The sequence below is a fragment of the Triticum urartu genome, chromosome 3A (genome assembly GCF_056163025.1).
Source record: "Triticum urartu cultivar PI428250 chromosome 3A, HENAU_Tu73, whole genome shotgun sequence".
Classification (NCBI taxonomy): domain Eukaryota; kingdom Viridiplantae; phylum Streptophyta; class Magnoliopsida; order Poales; family Poaceae; genus Triticum; species Triticum urartu.
Window position 1 is genome coordinate 703,220,997 of NC_141875.1, and position 17,329 is coordinate 703,238,325.

The following is a 17,329-nucleotide window of genomic DNA, read 5'->3' on the forward strand; positions in this document are numbered from 1 at the left end:
CCGTGCGGCAGGACCGCTCGGGATCAATCAACCTAGAGATTTTGGTCCGATTTCGCACTATGATTTATGAAATCGAAATCACTAATTGAGGAGTACTCCTTCCAAAGATCAACCTCACCCTCCCAGGTTACGACAAGTGGCTCCTGGGTATTTTTTTTTCGTCGATCTGTTTATTCAAAACGTTTTTACCTCTTAAACCGTACGTTCAAATCTTGAACCGTTTTCACCATTGGATTCCTCGCGTCGAGATCTTCAAAACTAGATCTCATGATGTTAGATTTTGACAAACTTTTTTTGCATAGAAAAAACCGGAAGGAAAAAACCAAATAGGGAGCATGTTCGTTTTCTCTTTCCGAAAGAGGCACGATCATGCCTCTCGCGAAAGCAAGACCGTGCCTCTCGCGAAAGCAAGACCGTGCCTCTCGTGGAAGGAAAAAAAAGAAAATGCATTCTTCCCGTTTCCGAGAGGCACAACGGTGCCTCATGCGGAAGCAAAACCGTGCCTCTCGTGGAAGGAAAAAAACACGTTTTTTTTTCATTTCTGAGAGACATGGCCTCTCACGAAAACAAAAACGTGCCACTCACAGAAGGAAAAAAAATGCATTTTTTCCATTTCTAAGAGGCACGGACTCTCGTGGAAGGAAAAAACACGTGTTTTTTTGTTTCCGAGAGGCATGGCCTCTCGCGAAAATAAAACCGTGCCTCTCGCGGAAGGAAAAAGATAAAATAAAATGTGGTATTTTCTTTTCCCAGAGGCACGGCCATGCTTCTCACGGAAGTGAAATTGTGTCTCTCGTAGAAGGAAAAGGAGCACATTTTTTTATTTTTTAGAGGCACTGTCACGGAAGCAAAAAAAACACATTTTTCGCGCATTTTTTTTATCCAAAAGCTAAGGAAGATCGGTGGAAAACCAGCCGAAAAAATAAGAAAAAAACCGTCTAAAAAGCCGAAAACCCATGTGAAAAAATAAAAAAATTCCAAAAGAAACACCCAAAGCGCGACACGTGGCGGCAGCGGTGACGCGCTCTCAGCCCACCCCAAGTGATTGTTGGAAGGCTCCCTAAGAAGCGGTCGTCAACTAGTTGCTCTCGCATGAATACCAATAGCCGAATTGATTTTGGTTGCTATGTAGTTCATTTGGTGGCAGAGACGCCAATCTACCAAAGGAGAGTCAATCCCGTCAGCAGAACAATCAGCCTGATCAATATATTTTGCAAATTCTTTCTGATATATATGCTCATATATCCATGTACATCAACTATGGTGGTCGTTTTACACGTACAGGGCACAAAAAATCAAACCGTGAAGCATTCCAGCGTTGGGCTTCTTCTCCTGGGCCAGTATGTTGCTCCTTCAACTGGGCCAATATGTTACTTTGGGCCTGTCATCTGCTACTGCCCTACCTTGAGATTTGCCAGTTTCTCAAAAGAAAAACTTGAGATTTGCCATGGCAGTTTTTTTTTAGGGGTGAGGCTATGGTCATGAGTGTGTGGAAGCTTGCTATTCATGTGCTAGAGCCACCGCGAAATCTTATGGGTTTCACCTCTACTCTACCCCAACTTGTTTGAAACTAAAGGCTTTGTTGTTGTTGTTGGGCTAAACTTTATATTAATCGAAAACCACAGATAGTAGGACACAATTTGGATCATCTGGTTAGCCAAACCAAACATGACGACCCAGGGCCAATGAAAAAGAAAAACTAGTTAAACTATGTGCGTCGACATTGACTGCGCGGCCTTCAAAAATAAAAGTACAAGTAAAAATAGATGTTCTAGTTTTTATCTCAGTGATGACTACTCCAATTCTTCCATGATTGCCAAGCTTTATATCTTCCATCACTTGCTTTGCATCAGATGCTATAACAATGTTATGTAGGTGAAGGTCTTGTGCTAATGATAGAGCTTCTCGACAAGCTATTACTTCCAGCGCCAAAGGGTCACAGACCCCTTCGATGACAAGAGAGGAACTGCCAATTTAATTTCTGGCGTTGTCTCTGCAAACAGCCGAGGCCGAGCTCCCCCTTCCTGGTCGTACAGCCCCATCAACATGATTTTTTGCATGTCCATGGGGGGTGCCTTGAGTCGTTGGACTCCAGAACTCGCAGGTGCAGCAACTAGCACACGCATATTTATTTATTTTCCTGCACAATCTCAAGCTCCGAAATGAACCTGCATACAAACGCATGCAATGCCGCAGGTGTTTGGAAGATCCCTTCATGTATAGCCTTCATCGAGATGACCATATGGCCCATAGAGTGACCGTCATCTTCACAAACTACTCGTGTGATAATGTCTCAATAAGAGAGAAGAGCCAAGCGAGGAATAGCTTGCTCTAGCGTCGGAGTCTACAGTGACAGGCCGGCCCATTGCGGCGAACATAAAACAAGAAAAATTACAGACTTACAATGCGCGGGCGAGGGGATTCAATCTCAGGTCTCCACTGTGCTACTATAGGTTTATTGATGAAGTATATGTACTTGGGCGAAATGGCTCGGTTTTCTCCACTGTTTTTCCCCTTTTTTAACCATTTTTCTCCATTTTCTCTCTGCTTTCAATTATAAGGTATACTGATTTTCGAAAAATGAGTTTTCTTGTGTATATTTTAACATTTTTTAAAATGATCAACATTTTTTAAATACACGATCAACATTTTTTCTGTAGACATTTAACATTTTTCAAATGCTTGATCAACTTTTTTCAAACACGTGTTCAACATTTCTTTGTAATTTTTCTTCTTTGGGTGTTCTCTTTTTTCTTCTTTTTTCATTTTTCTTTTTCTTTGCTTAATTTTATTTATTTATTCAGTTTTCATTTTTTTGCTTTTCTTTATTTCTTTTTGTTTTTCAGTCTACATTCGTATATACATGATCAACATTTTTTCAAATACTTGTTCAACATTTTTTGAATACTTGTTTAATATTTTTATATATATGTTTAATGTTTTTAAAATATTTGCTTGATGACCCACAAGTATAGGGGATCTATTATAGTACTTTCGATAAGTAAGAGTGTTGAACCCAGCGAGGAGCAGAAGGAAATGACAAGTGGTTTTCAACAAGGTATTCTCTGCAAGCACTGAAATTATCGATAATAGATAATTTTGTGATAAGATAAATCATAATGGGTAACAAGTAAATAAAGTAACTAAGGTGCAGCAAGGTGGCCCGATCCTTTTTGTAGCAAAGGACAAGACTGGACAAACTCTTATAAAAAGCAAAGCGCTCCCGAGAACACATGGGAATTGTTGTCAAGCTAGTTTTCATCATGCTCATATGATTCACGTTCGTTACTTTGATAATTTGATATGTGGGTGGACTGGTGCTTGCGTACTGCCCTTCCTTGGACAAGCCTCCCACTTATGATTAACCCCTCTCGCAAGCATCCGCAACTACGAAATAAGTATTAAGGTAACCCTAAGCATAGCAGGAAATATATGGATCCAAATCAGCCCCTTACAAAGCAACGCATAAACTAAGGTTTAACCTTCTGTCACTCTTGCAACTCATCATCTACTTATTAGTTCTCAATGCCTTCCCCTAAGCTCAAATAATGGTGAAGTGCCATGTAGTCGACGTTCACATAACACCACTAGAGAAGAGACAACATACCACTACTAAAGAAAAGCTTATAGACAGACGCTTACTAGTAGCGCGGGTTTATACCCCTCGCTACTGCTACTTACTAGTAGCGCGGATTTTTATCCCTCGCTACTGCAAAGTTGATAATAGTAGCGCGGGTTTTTACCCCTCGCTACTACTAAGCGGTCTCTACCGTGCCTCCTCGAGACATGCCATAATAATAACGAGGGGTATAAATCTACGCTACTACTAAGTGAATAGCTATAGCGAAGGTAAGATACCCACGCTACTACTGAGCGTATCCCTCTCTTGCCGCACCACTCCCACCCCGATCCTAAAGAAAAAAAATTCACTCCCACTCCCACCCCACCAAACTCTCTCTCTCTCTCCAACCTCACCCCCACCCCTCAGTTGACTCATCTCCCCCACGACCTCCTCGCCGCCGCCAGCATCCACGCCGGCCGGTTCCGGCGAGCTCAGGCCGCGCGGAATACGCCCCCAAGCACCCCAAGCTCCGCCCCTCCCTCCCCTCCTCCCAGATCCGTGCCTCAAGGCCTGCACCCTTGCCTTGAGGCGGCGAGGGGGAAGGCGGCGGCGGAGAGGCAAACGGCAAGGAGGAGCAGCATGCGACTCTTCCATCCAACGGCCGCGGAGTCGTCGGTGCGGGTCGTCAGCCTCACTGAGAAGAGGAGCAGCACGGCGGCAAGGACGACGAGGGAGAGGAGGTCATGGCTGAGGACGAGGCGCGCGTACAGGTCCCTCCCGCAGGCGCTGTTGGGGCGGAAGCAGTGGCGGTGCCAGGAACCCAATTATGTGTGGTCAACTTAATGTTGTGTAGTCAAATGTATGCATTCATAAGATTTTTTGGCATGATTTTTACTTGATATATGTTGTTTTTGCAAAAAGCTGTGTAGTCAATTGACTACCCAGCTCAAGTGTGGCTTCACCATTGGGCGGAAGGCGTTTCTGATGACGAAGAAAGCGGTGAGATTAATCCTGAGCTGCTCCCTAGTAGCGGTGAGAATCCTGAGCTGTTTAAGAACTTCAGATCTCCAATCATCTCGCTATCCCTTGGTTTAATATATTCTTTTTCAATCAAGGATGTGCAATTTTTCTTGAGTTGCTGAAGACATTGGGGTATGCCTCCGGTTAATTAGCCTGAGCATAAGGGAAAATGTTTAGCTTGCGAACTTAACATACATGCAGTATGCATGTGCCCTCCATGGCAGAAACTGCCATTTTTTGTTACACAAGCATCCATATTGGCTGAGTCGTGGATCATTTAGAACCGTCTAGTTCAGTCCCTGCCTGCTTATGAGCTTCACATGGCCTCCCATGGCAGTTTCTGAAGGCACGACAAACCATGTGAAAATGAGAACAGATGTACGGGCATGGTTCTGTACAGGTGTTAGGTAAGTGTTTTTGCTGATTGTGTGAAATTTTGCAGGTACTGGTAGCATGCTATATTAATGCTTTGGACGAAATTACATTATTCGTCACCCCTGCTCAGCTCAGAGAGGTGCCTCATCCCGCCGTCCCCTGATCTCTAAATCTCAATGCTTTGGACGAAATTACATTATGAAACTTATATGCAGTAAGGCCTAGATTGGCAGAGTAGTTTTTAAAATACCGCAGTATTCGAAAAATTCGGCATCATGCTTAACTAGTGTGGAGCATGCTACGCAGAGGCCTAGTTTGCCATGTTGATAATTGTGAGTTACAAACCAAGCTGTCAGTTTGAGAAAAAAGAGGTCTGGACCTCTTTTTCTAGAAGTTAGAAAAAATTTCTATCAGGAATACAAGTGAATATGAAACTACTGTTGTTGGTTTAGCCAAACACCTCATAGTTTTCAAAACTACAGTTTTGTAGAAACCATAGTATTCTGACTGAGCTAAGCTAGCAGTGTATCTTCACCTGTGGGAATCAAGGTGATATGCTCCTTGTCTTTTTTTCACTTTCTAGACTAGATTGAATAACAGGAATTGCCAATCAACTGTAAAAAATAAATTTAATTACCAATCTGCACGCACAAGACATATATCTTTCTCATCATTTTATACAGTAACCATTGATACTCCACGTATACATTTTCTGAGAATTACTTCATATATGTAGGCTGGCAGCGGTGTCACAAATCACCACGGAGAAAGTAAAGATCTCGAGAGGATTCCGTTTGTTTGCTCTATGTATTGTCTTTCGAAGCGCAGGAAAAACACAAAAAAATGCTAGTTCATTTTACTGCCTTTTGTAGCAAAAGAAAATGAAAAACACAAAAAATGTTTGTTTCTCTGCCTTTTGTAGTAATGGAGAATGAATGTCACAAAAAAAGTTTGTTTTCAGGGTCGAGTAGTCTGTTGGTTTGTTGTTCACTCAGAAATGTTTTTGGTTTTGGAGGGTTCGATGTGTACATTGTGCATCAGCATACACTGCTAGCTGCCCGTGGAGATCAGCACTAATGAATAAACAAATCCTGGTTCTTTCATCTAGGATGCTTATGCCATCCAGAGCAATGAGCATGGAATAGCAGCTCGAGACAGGGGCGCGTTTGATTGGGAACTTATTCCGGTGTGTGCATTATTTGAGGACCCCAAAACTCTTCTTATGTATGAAATATTGTCTCTTAGTACCAGTATGCTATCACAATCTTGACTAAAGCATTTGAATTTAAGCTAGTAGATATTGATCTTTGTGATCGAAGTGTGTCTGTTTAATACCTCTAAACTAGCAATTTCATTCAGAATTATGATACTTCTTACTGTAGCATTGTAGCTTTATTTTTAAACAATCAGATTACCTTTGGTATGCAACATCAGCCAAACTATGCTGTATATCTTTAGTAGTAAATGTATCATCTTAAGAGTGTACTGAGGCTATATTAATTCATAGCTCGAATTTTAGGTTTTCTCCATGGCTAATATAAGTTATGTAAAGCAATGTTTACTTGGAAGTGTAACTGTAGTGCCATTCTCATCTTTTAATGTACAACGACGGTGCTGCTGCACTTGTACTAGTCAGTAGGGAGAAAGCTAAGAACCTTGGCCTTCAAGTTCTTGCAAGGACAAGAGGGTATGCTGATGTTGCTCAGGTAAATCTTACATGCCTCGTCATTAATCATTGTTGGTGAAACAAATGCCATTTGAGAAATCTCAGCCTATTCTTCTTGTTAATGAATACGGTTACCAACATTATCCTTTCCCGTGTCTCAAAACTGTCAACCTGACTCATAGAATGATCTTTTTCTTTAGGATTCATGGTTATTTTTTTCTTGTTATTATGCATTACTATGAGTTCATTGTATTAAGATTCCTTACAACTTCAGGCACCTGAGCTATTTACAGAAGGAGGGGACCCGGCGTTCTTCACGGCTCGCGGCAGTGTCTTCCTTTGATTCGTTCGTGCAACAAGGAGGGGACCCGCCCTTCTTCACGTCCCGTGCAACAAGTAAGGACCAGCCTCTGGCTGTTACTATTGATTCGTGTGCATCTTCTAAAAAGTAAGAAAATACCCTACTGGATTTGGACGCTGACGAGCACTAACAATTTTTTACTTTCCCGACGTGGCCGTAGGGGTGATCGACGTGGAGTACCGCTGCCCGGTGGGCGTCGTGTTCTTCAACCACTTGGAGGTGGACTTCGCCATGAAGCCCGGCAACTGCGTTGCACAGATGATCATCCAGGTGATCGCGACGCCGGAGGTCACCGAGGTGGAGGAGCAGTGGTATGTTTAGGCTGCTGGTGGAACACTAGGAAAGGTACCCACCTTTGGTTGTGTGCATTTACTGTTAAATGAAATCTCGTAATCTCTTCCAGTTGAGACGTTCAATGTTGCATCCATGAACGTGCAAGTGTTAAAATGGTCCTGTGACCTTAATTTATTTTGCACTGGACGTGTCTCTGATCTTCATCCATGAATATTGCATCTAATTTTTATTTTTTTAATTCCTAATTTTTAGTAGTAGTGTGGGGGGGTGCGCTACTAGTATTTATGATACTAGTAGCGTGTGGTATAATAGATGCGCTACTACTACTTTGTTATTAGTAGCGTGAGTTCCAAATAGTAGTAGCGTGGGCGGCACCCGCGCTACTACTAACTTTTAGCTGTAGCGCGATACTAGTAGCACGGGTACCCGCACTACTAGTGGCCAACTAGTAGCCTTTTTCCTAGTAGTGTACATCTCATCAAAATATCGAACGAATATCAAATTCACATGATTACTTATAACAAGACTTCTCTCATGTCCTCAGGAACAAACGTAACTACTCATAAAGCATATTCATAATCATAATCAGAGGAGTATTAATTATCATTAAGGATCTGAAAATATAATCTTCCACCAGATAAACCAACTAGCATCAACTATAAGGAGTAATCAACACTACTAGAAACCCACAGATACCAATCTGAGGTTTTGGGACCAAGATCGAGTGCAAGAGATGAATTAGGGTTTGAGAGAAAATGGTGCTGGTGAAGATGTTGATGGAGATTGACCCCCTCTCGATGAGAGGATCGCTGGTGATGACAATGGCGACGATTTCCCCCTCTCGGAGGGATGTTTCCCTGGCAGAACAGCTTCGCCGGAGCCCTAGATTAGTTCTACCCAGGTTTCACCTCGAGACGGCGGCGCTTTGTCCCGAAAGCTCCTTCTTGATTGTTTTTTCCATGTCAAAACACACCATATAGCCAAAGATGGGCACCGGAGGCCAGCCAGGGGCCCAGAAGGTCGAGGGCGCGCCCTCCACCTTGTGGCTGGCTGGTGGCCCCCCTCTGGTCCTTTCTTCGCCCAATATTTTTTATACATTCCAAAAATAAGCTCCGTAAAGTTTCAAGACTTTTGGAGTTGTGCAGAATAGGTCTCTAATATTTGCTCCTTTTCTAGTCCAGAATTCCAGCTGTCGGCATTCTCCCTCTTCATGTAAACCTTATAAAATAAGAGAGAATAGGCATAAGTATTGTGATATAATGTGTAATAACAGCCATAATGTAATAAATATCAATATAAAAGCATGATGCAAAATGGACGTATCAACTCGCCCAAGCTTAGACCTCGCTTGTCCTCAAGTGAAAGCCGAAATCGATGAATATGTCCACATGTTTAGAGATATAGGTGTCGATAAAAATAAAATATGGACATGAGGGCATCATGATCATCTTTAGAACAGCAACATATATTGTCATATAATTTCTTATGCCAAAGTAACATTTCATTCACAAGATAGAGTATGAATCAGAAACTTCATTGAAAACTAACAAACTATGATCTTGGTCATTAAAGCAATTGCAATTTATCATAACATCATAAAGAGTCAATTAAAGAGCTTTTCGGCAAGTCCACGTACTCAACTATGATATAATCTTTCACAATTGCTAACACTCACGCGATACTTATGGGTACAAAGTTTCAGTCGGACACAGGGAAAGATAGGGGCTTATAGTTTCGCCTCCCAACCTTTTACCTCAAGGGTAATGTTAACAATAATACTTTATGAAAACCTATATCTGAGTGGATATATATATATATATATATCCGGATCTCTCCAACCATAGAGCTTGCCAAAGGAAAAAGTATAAAAAGGGAAAGGTGATGATCACCATGACTCTCGTGTAAGGGTAGGAGATAAAGGTAAAAGATAGGCCCTTCGCAGAGGGAAGCAGAGGTTGTCATGCGCTTTTATGGTTAGATGCACAAAATCTTAGTGCAATAGAACGTCACTTTATATTGCCACTTATGATAAGGACATTTATTATGTAGTCTGTCGCTTTTATTTCTTCCATATCACAAGTTTGTATAAAGCTTATTTTCTTCACACTAATAGATCATACATATTTAGAAAGCAATTTGTATTGCTTGCACCGATGGCAAGTTACTTGGGGGATCTTACTCAATCCATAGGTAAGTATGGTGGACTCTCATGGCAAAACTGCGTTTAGGTATGTTTGAAAGCACAAGTAGTATCTCTACTTTGTGCAACGAATTTGGCTAGCATGAGAGGGAAAGGCAAGCTCAACATGTTGGATAATCCAAAACAATATAACTTCTATTCGGATATAAGCAAACATAACCCATTATGTTGTCTTCCTTGTCCAACATCAACTTATTAGCATGTCATATTTTAATGAGTGCTCATAATTATAAAAGATGTCCAAGATAGTATATTTATATGTGAAACCTCTCTTTCTTTATTACTTCCTATTAATTACAACTATGACCAAAACTATGCTTGTCAACTCTCAACAACTTTTATTCAACATACTCTTTATATGTGAAGTCATTACTCTCCATAAGATCGATATATGATCTTTTTATTTCTTTTTGTTCTTTCTTTTATTTAACTCCCTCAAGATAATAGCAAGAAAGCAAAGCCCTTAACTCAAAACTACTCTTTATTATATATCTCAAGGACTCGATTACATAGATGGAACATAAAGCAAAACTCAAGGCTAAATCAAACTAAAATTTTATTCTACTAGATCAATATGTAACCAAAAGGATTGAACTAGGAAAAACAATAAAGATAAAGATGTGATGGTGATACGATACCGGGGCACTCCCCCAAGCTTGGCAGTTGCCAAAAGGAGTGCCCATACCTGTGTATTTAGAACTCTTTCTTCGGGGGCGGTGATGTGATATTCTCTTCCTCAAGCTTATTAATTTGCTACTTAAGATCCATTACTTCCTTGCGAAGTTTACCCGTGACGGCTAAAGCTCCATCCACCCATGGATGTTTCCTTGTTGCGGGAGAAAAAGCAACACTCTTTTTCATATTTTCATAAGAGAGAAATCTAGCATTGGGAGGAATAACCGAATTTGGTATTGCTGAGCTCTGAAGTTCTTCCAGCATGAATCTGGTTTGAAGGCGAGAGGTGACTTATTGATCCTCCTCCATGTCATCCACTCTTTCAAGTCAGCCTCCATCTCTTCCTCTGTTGCTGCCCCAAAGTGGTTAGCATCATTGTATGCTCTTGGGCCTGGTGCCGGGTGAGATACCCAACTCTCCCCGACCGACTCTTGCGAAGACATCTTACTCCAAATCTGCTGTAGAAACAACTCAAAACGAAAACAGGGGATTTTGCCATGGAACGGTGGTCAAAACCTTCGGGAGATTATATAATGAATTTTTACCTACCAAAAGAAGTATCGTGCAAGAAAACGGAGTCCAGAGGGCACACAAGGTGGCCACAAGGACGGGGGGGGGGGCGCCCTCCACCCTTGTGGTGGCCTCGTGTCTGTTTCGGACTACTTCTAATTTTCCAAAAAAAATTAATATTCCAAAACGGAGAAAATTTATCATTGGAAACGTTTTCGAGTCGGTTTACTTATCGTACCACATACCTATTCCTTTTCGGAGTCTAAAACATTCTGGAAAGTATCCCTTATGTGATCCTCCAGTGTTCCGGTATCAATTATATTCGTCTCAACATTTATGGGAGTACTTGAGATATAATGCTTGAGTCTTTGACCGTTTACCACCTTTGGATTTTTGCCTTCGACATTGTTGGTTGATGTCTACTACACAACCTTATTCTTGTAGACGTTGTTGGGCCTCCAAGTGCAGAGGTTTGTAGGACAGTAACAACTTTCCCTCAAGTGGATGACCTAAGGTTTATCAATCCGTAGGAGGCGTAGGATGAAGATGGTCTCTCTCAAGCAACCCTGCAACCAAATAACAAAGAGTCTCTTGTGTCCCCAACACACCCAATACAATGGTAAATTGTATAGGTGCACTAGTTCGGTGAAGAGATGGTGATACAAGTGCAATATGGATAGTAGATAAAGGTATTTGTAATCTGAAATTAAAAAACAGCAAGGTAACTAATGATAAAAGTGAGCGTAAACGGTATTGCAATGATAGGAAATAAGGCCTAGGGTTCATACTTTCACTAGTGTAAGTTCCCTCAACAATGATAACATAATTGGATCACATAACCATCCCTCAACATGCAACAAAGAGTCACTCCAAAGTCACTAATAGCGGAGAACGAACGAAGAGATTATGGTAGGGTACGAAACCACCTCAAAGTTATTCTTTCCAATCAATCTGTTGGGCTATTCCTATAAGTGTCACAAACAGCCCTAGAATTCGTACTAGAATAACACCTTAAGACACAAATCAACCAAAACCCTAATGTCACCTAGATACTCCAATGTCACCTCAAGTATCCGTGGGTATGATTATACGATATGCATCACACAATCTCAGATTCATCTATTCAACCAACACAAAGAACCTCAAAGAGTGCCCCAAAGTTCCTACCGGAGAATCACGACAAAAACGTGTGCCAACCCCTATGCATAGGTTCATGGGCGGAACCCGCAAGTTGATCACCAAAACATACATCAAGTGAATCACGTGGTATCCCATTGTCACCACAGATACGCACGGCAAGACATACATCAAGTGTTCTCAAATCTTTAAAGACTCAATCCGATAAGATAACTTCGAAGGGGAAAACTCAATCCATTACAAGAGAGTAGAGGGGGAGAAGAAACATAAGATCCAACTATAATAGCAAAGCTCGCGATACATCAAGATCGTGCCAAATCAAGAACACGAGAGAGAGAGAGATCAAACACATAGCTACTGGTACATACCCTCAGCCCCGAGGGAGAACTACTCCCTCCTCGTCATGGAGAGCACCGGGATGATGAAGATGGCCACCGGAGAAGGATTGCCCCCTCCGGCAGGGTGCCGGAACGGGTCTAGATTGGTTTTCGGTGGCTACGGAGGCTTCTGGCGGCGGAACTCCCGATCTATTGTGCGTTCTGGAAGATTTAGGGTACGACGATATATATGGGTGCAGGAAGTACGTCGGAGGAGCCACGGGGGCCCCACGAGGCAGGGGGCGCGCCCCCCACCCTCGTGGGCAGCCCGTGTCTCCCCTGACGTGCACTCCAAGTTCCCTGGGTTGCTTTCCTTCCAAAAATAACTTCTCTAGTTGATTTCGTTCTGTTTCGACTTCGTTTGATATTCCTTTTCTTCGAAACACTGAAATAGGCATAAAACAACAAATCTGGGCTAGGCCTCCGGTTAATAGGTTAGTCCCAAAAATAATATAAAAGTGGAAAATAAAGCCCAATATTGCCCAAAACAGTAGATAATATAGCATGGAGCAATCAAAAATTATAGATACGGTGGAGACGTATCAAGCATCCCCAAGCTTAATTCCTGCTCGTCCTCGAGTAGGTAAATGATAAAAAGATAATTTTTGATGTGGAATGCTAGTTAGCATAATTTCAATGTAATTCTTCTTACTTGTGATATGAATATTCAAATCCATAAGATTCAAGACAAAAGTTCATATTGACATAGAAATAATAATACTTCAAGCATACTAACTAAGCAATCATGTCTTCTCAAAATAACATGGCCAAAGAAAGTTATCCCTACAAAATCATATAGTCTGGCTATGCTCTATCTTCACCACACAAAATATTTAAATCATGCACAACCCCGATGACAAGCCAAGCAATTGTTTCATACTTTTGATGTTCTCAAACTTTTTCAATCTTCACGCAATACATGAGCGTATACCATGGACATAGCACTATAGGTGGAATAGAATGTTGGTTGTGGAGAGGACAAAAAGGGAGAAGATAGTCTCACATCGACTAGGCGTATCAACGGGCTATGGAGATGTCCATCAATAGATATCAATGTGAGTGAGTAGGGATTGCCATGCAACGGATGCACTAGAGCTATAAGTGTATGAAAGCTTAAAAAGAAACTAAGTGGGTGTGCATCCAACTTGCTTGCTGATGAAGACCTAGGGCATTTTGAGGAAGCCCATTATTGGAATATACAAGCCAAGTTCTATAATGAAAGATTCCCACTAGTATATGAAAGTGACAACATAGGAGACTCTCTATCATGAAGATCATGGTGCTAATTTGAAGCACAAGTGTGGTAAAAGGATAGTAGCATTATCCCCCTTTTTTGGCCTTTATTTTTTTATTTGGCCTTTTTATGGCCTTCCTCTTTTTTTGGGGGGGGGACAACAATGCTCTATTTAATGATGATCATCACACTTCTATTTATTTACAACTCAATGATACAACTCGATACTAGAACAAAGTATGACTCTATATGAATGCCTCCGGCGGTGTACCGGGATATGCAATGAATCAAGAGTGACAAGTATGAAAGACTCATGAACAGTGGCTTTGCCACAAATACTATGTCAACTACATGATCATGCTAAGCAATATGACAATGATGAATGTGTCATGATGAACGGAATGGTGGAAAGTTGCATGGCAATATATCTCGGAATGGCTATGGAAATTCCATAATAGGTAGGTATGGTGGATGTTTTGAGGAAGGTATATGGTGGGTGTATGGTACCGGCGAAAGTTGCGCGGTACTAGAGAGGCTAGCAATGGTGGAAGGGCGAGAGTGCGTATAATCCATGGACTCAACATTAGTCATAAAGAACTCACATACTTATTGCAAAAATCTATTAGTTATCGAAACAAAGTACTACGCGCATGCTCCTAGGGGGATAGATTGGTAGGAAAAGACCATCGCTCGTCCCCGACCGCCACTCATAAGGAAGACAATCAATAAATAAATCATGCTCCGACTTCATCACATAACGGTTCACCATACGTGCATGCTACGGGAATCACAAACTTCAACACAAGTATTTCTCAAATTCATAACCACTCAACTAGCATGACTCTAATATCACCATCCTCATATCTCAAAACAATTATCAAGCATCAAACTTCTCATAGTATTCAACACACTCATAGGAAAGTTTTATTATTCTTGAATACCTAGCATATTAGGATTTTAAGCAAATCACCATGCTATTTAAGACTCTCAGAATGATATAAGTGAAGCATGAGAGTTCATCTATTTCTTCAAAATAAAACTACCACCGTGCTCTTAAGATATAAGTGAAGCACTAGAGCAAACGACAAACTACTCCGAAAGATATAAGTGAAGATCAATGAGTAGTTAAATAATTATTTAGCTATGTGAAGACTCTCTAACATTTAATAATTTCAGATCTTGGTATTTTATTCAAACAGCAAGCAAAACAAAATAAAATGACATCTAAGAATAGCAAACATCATGTGAAGAAGCAAAAACTTAGGATCAACCGAAACTAACCGATAGTTGTTGAAGAAGAAAGGTGGGATGCCAACCGGGGCATCCCCAAGCTTAGATGCTTGAGACTTCTTGAAATATTATCTTGGGATGCCTTGGGCATCCCCAAGCTTGAGCTTTTGTGTCTCCTTAATTCCTCTCATATCACGGTCTCCCTAAATCTCAAAAGCTTCATCCACACAAAACTCAACAAGGACTCATGAGATAAGTTAGTATAAACCATTGCAAAAACCTTATCATACTCTACTGTAGAAAATCACTAAAATTATTATTCAACATTGCATACTAAATGCCTCTGCATATTTAATAGTCCTATCCTCAAATAGAATCATTAAAGAAGCAACCATATGCAAACAATGCAAACATAACAGCAATCTGCCTAAACAGGATAGTCTGTAAAGAATGCTGCAACATCCATACTTCCCTAGCTTCAGAAATTATGAAATAAAATTCCCACTGTAGTAAATTTATCAGAGCTTAATATGCAAAAGGTTTCAACATTTTATCACATTCTGAATTTTCTAGGGAATTATTGCAACAGCGGTAAACTTTCTGTTTTCAAACAGCAACATGTGGACTTCTAAAATATGCATAGTAAAGGCTATCAATGCCACTTTTATTGAAATAAAAGATGCAAAACATTGTTCTAAATAAAAGCAAGAAAATTCTAACAAAATAAATTGACACTCCAAGAAAAACACATATCATGTGGCGAATAAAAATATAGCTCCAAGTAAAGTTACCGATGAATGAAGACGAAAGAGGGGATGCCTTCCGGGGCATCCCCAAGCTTAGGCTCTTGGTTGTCCTTGAATATTACCTTGGGGTGCCTTGGGCATCCCCAAGCTTAGGCTCTTGCCACTCCTTATTCCATAGTCCATCGAATCTTTACCCAAAACTTGAAAATTTCACAACACAAAACTTAAAGTAGAAAAACTCGTAAGCTCCGTTAGTGTAAGAAAATAAATCACCACTTAGTTACTGTTGTGAACTCATTCTAAATTCATATTGGTATAATATCTACTGTACTCCAACTTATCTATGGTTCATACCCTCCGATACTACTCATAGATTCATCAAAATAAGCAAACAACACATACAAAACAGAATCTGGAAAAAACAGAACAGTCTGTAGTAATCTGGATCAAACGTATACTTCTGGAACTCATAAAATTCTCAAATAAATTGCTGGACCTGAGTAATTTATCTATTAATCATATGCAAAAATAATTAACTAAATAGCACTCTCCAAATAAAAATGGCAGCAATTCTCGTGAGCGCTAAAGTTTCTGTTTTTTACAGCATGATCAACAAGACTTCTCCCAAGTCTTCCCAAAGGTTCTACTTGGCACAAACACTAATTAAAAGCATAAAACCACATCTAAACAAAGGCTAGATGAATTATTTATTACTAAACAGGAACAAAAAGCAAGGAACAAAAATAAAATTGGGTTGCCTCCCAACAAGCGCTATCGTTTAATGCCCCTAGCTAGGCATGATGATTTCAATGATGCTCACATAAAGGATAATAATTGTAACATAAAGAGAGCATCATGAAGAATATGACTAGCACATTTAAGTCTAACCCACTTCCTATGCATAGGGATTTTGTGAGCAAACAACTTATGGAAACAAGAATCAACTTGCATAGGAAGGTAAAACAAGCATAACTTCAAAACTTTACGCACATAGAGAGGAAACTTGATATTATTGCAATTCATACAAGCATATGTTCCTCCCTCATAATAATTTTCAGTAGCATCATGAATGAATTCAACAATATAACCAGCACCTAAATTATTCTTTTCATGATCTACAAGCATAGAATTTTACTACTCTCCACATAAGCAAATTTCTTCTCAGTCGGAATAGTGGGAGTATCATAAGAGACTTGAATACTATAAATTGTTTCCACATTAAAAGAGTAATGTTCAGAGAAAGGGTACTCATAATCATGACAAGTTTTATAAATATAATCATAACTACTCTTTATAGCACAAGTTTCATCACAATAATCATCATAAGTAGCAACTTTGTTCTTATCATAACAACTTTGCATATCAAAACTTGGAAGACTAAAAATATCATCATTAATAAACATAGCATCCCCAAGCTTGGGACAAACATTAATTGCAGCAAATATATTCTCAAAAACATCATCTTCATCAAACATAGCATCCCCAAGCTTGGGCCTTTTCATATCATAAGCATAATCACTCTCATCATTAATTGTATGAATAGCACCAATAGTATAGCAATTATCATATTCTTCCAAGCAAGTGCCAAAAAGATTTTCAAGATCATAAGAAGTATCATTATCTTCCACAATTATATTTTCATGAGGCACAATAGTAATAGGAGCAGCATTATTTGGAAGAGATATCTTTTTACCTCTCTTCCTTTTTCTTTTCTTTTTCTTCACCACATCATGTGTGGGTTCAATCCCCTTTTTGGAGCTCCTTATTAATGAGATTGGTTGAATAGGAGGCTCTTCCTCGTTACCTGATTCATTATAAGAAATAATAGGAGGGTATTGGGAAGTCTCTTCCCTTTCATTAGTATTCTCTTCATCTTCTATTTGTTTTCTTTTCTTTATGTTTGACAATATAAGGATTTTCAATACAATTCACCGCACAATAC

At 40.2% G+C, this 17,329-nt stretch overlaps 1 protein-coding gene across 1 annotated transcript; it reads left to right on the plus strand.

Moving 5' to 3' along the window:
• Window positions 1–4,546: 4,546 nt before the first annotated feature.
• On the plus strand, window positions 4,547–6,966 carry LOC147981884 (uncharacterized). The gene is made up of 4 exons (XM_087517231.1): window positions 4,547–4,594; window positions 5,025–5,096; window positions 6,066–6,143; window positions 6,898–6,966. The coding sequence occupies exons 1-4, from the start codon at window positions 4,547–4,549 to the stop codon at window positions 6,964–6,966; spliced, it is 267 nt and encodes an 88-aa protein (XP_087373357.1).
• Window positions 6,967–17,329: the final 10,363 nt, after the last annotated feature.

What these genes read in the sequence shown, in the direction of transcription:
- LOC147981884 (XM_087517231.1), top strand. Translation starts at nt 4,547, where the DNA reads ATGACGAAGAAAGCGGTGAGATTAATCCTGAGCTGCTCCCTAGTAGCG. An exon ending in CCCCTGCTCAGCTCAGAGAG is followed by an intron (nt 5,097 to 6,065) that starts GTGCCTCATCCC and finishes TCTTTCATCTAG; the next exon opens with GATGCTTATGCCATCCAGAG. An exon ending in TTGATTGGGAACTTATTCCG is followed by an intron (nt 6,144 to 6,897) that starts GTGTGTGCATTA and finishes TTACAACTTCAG; the next exon opens with GCACCTGAGCTATTTACAGA.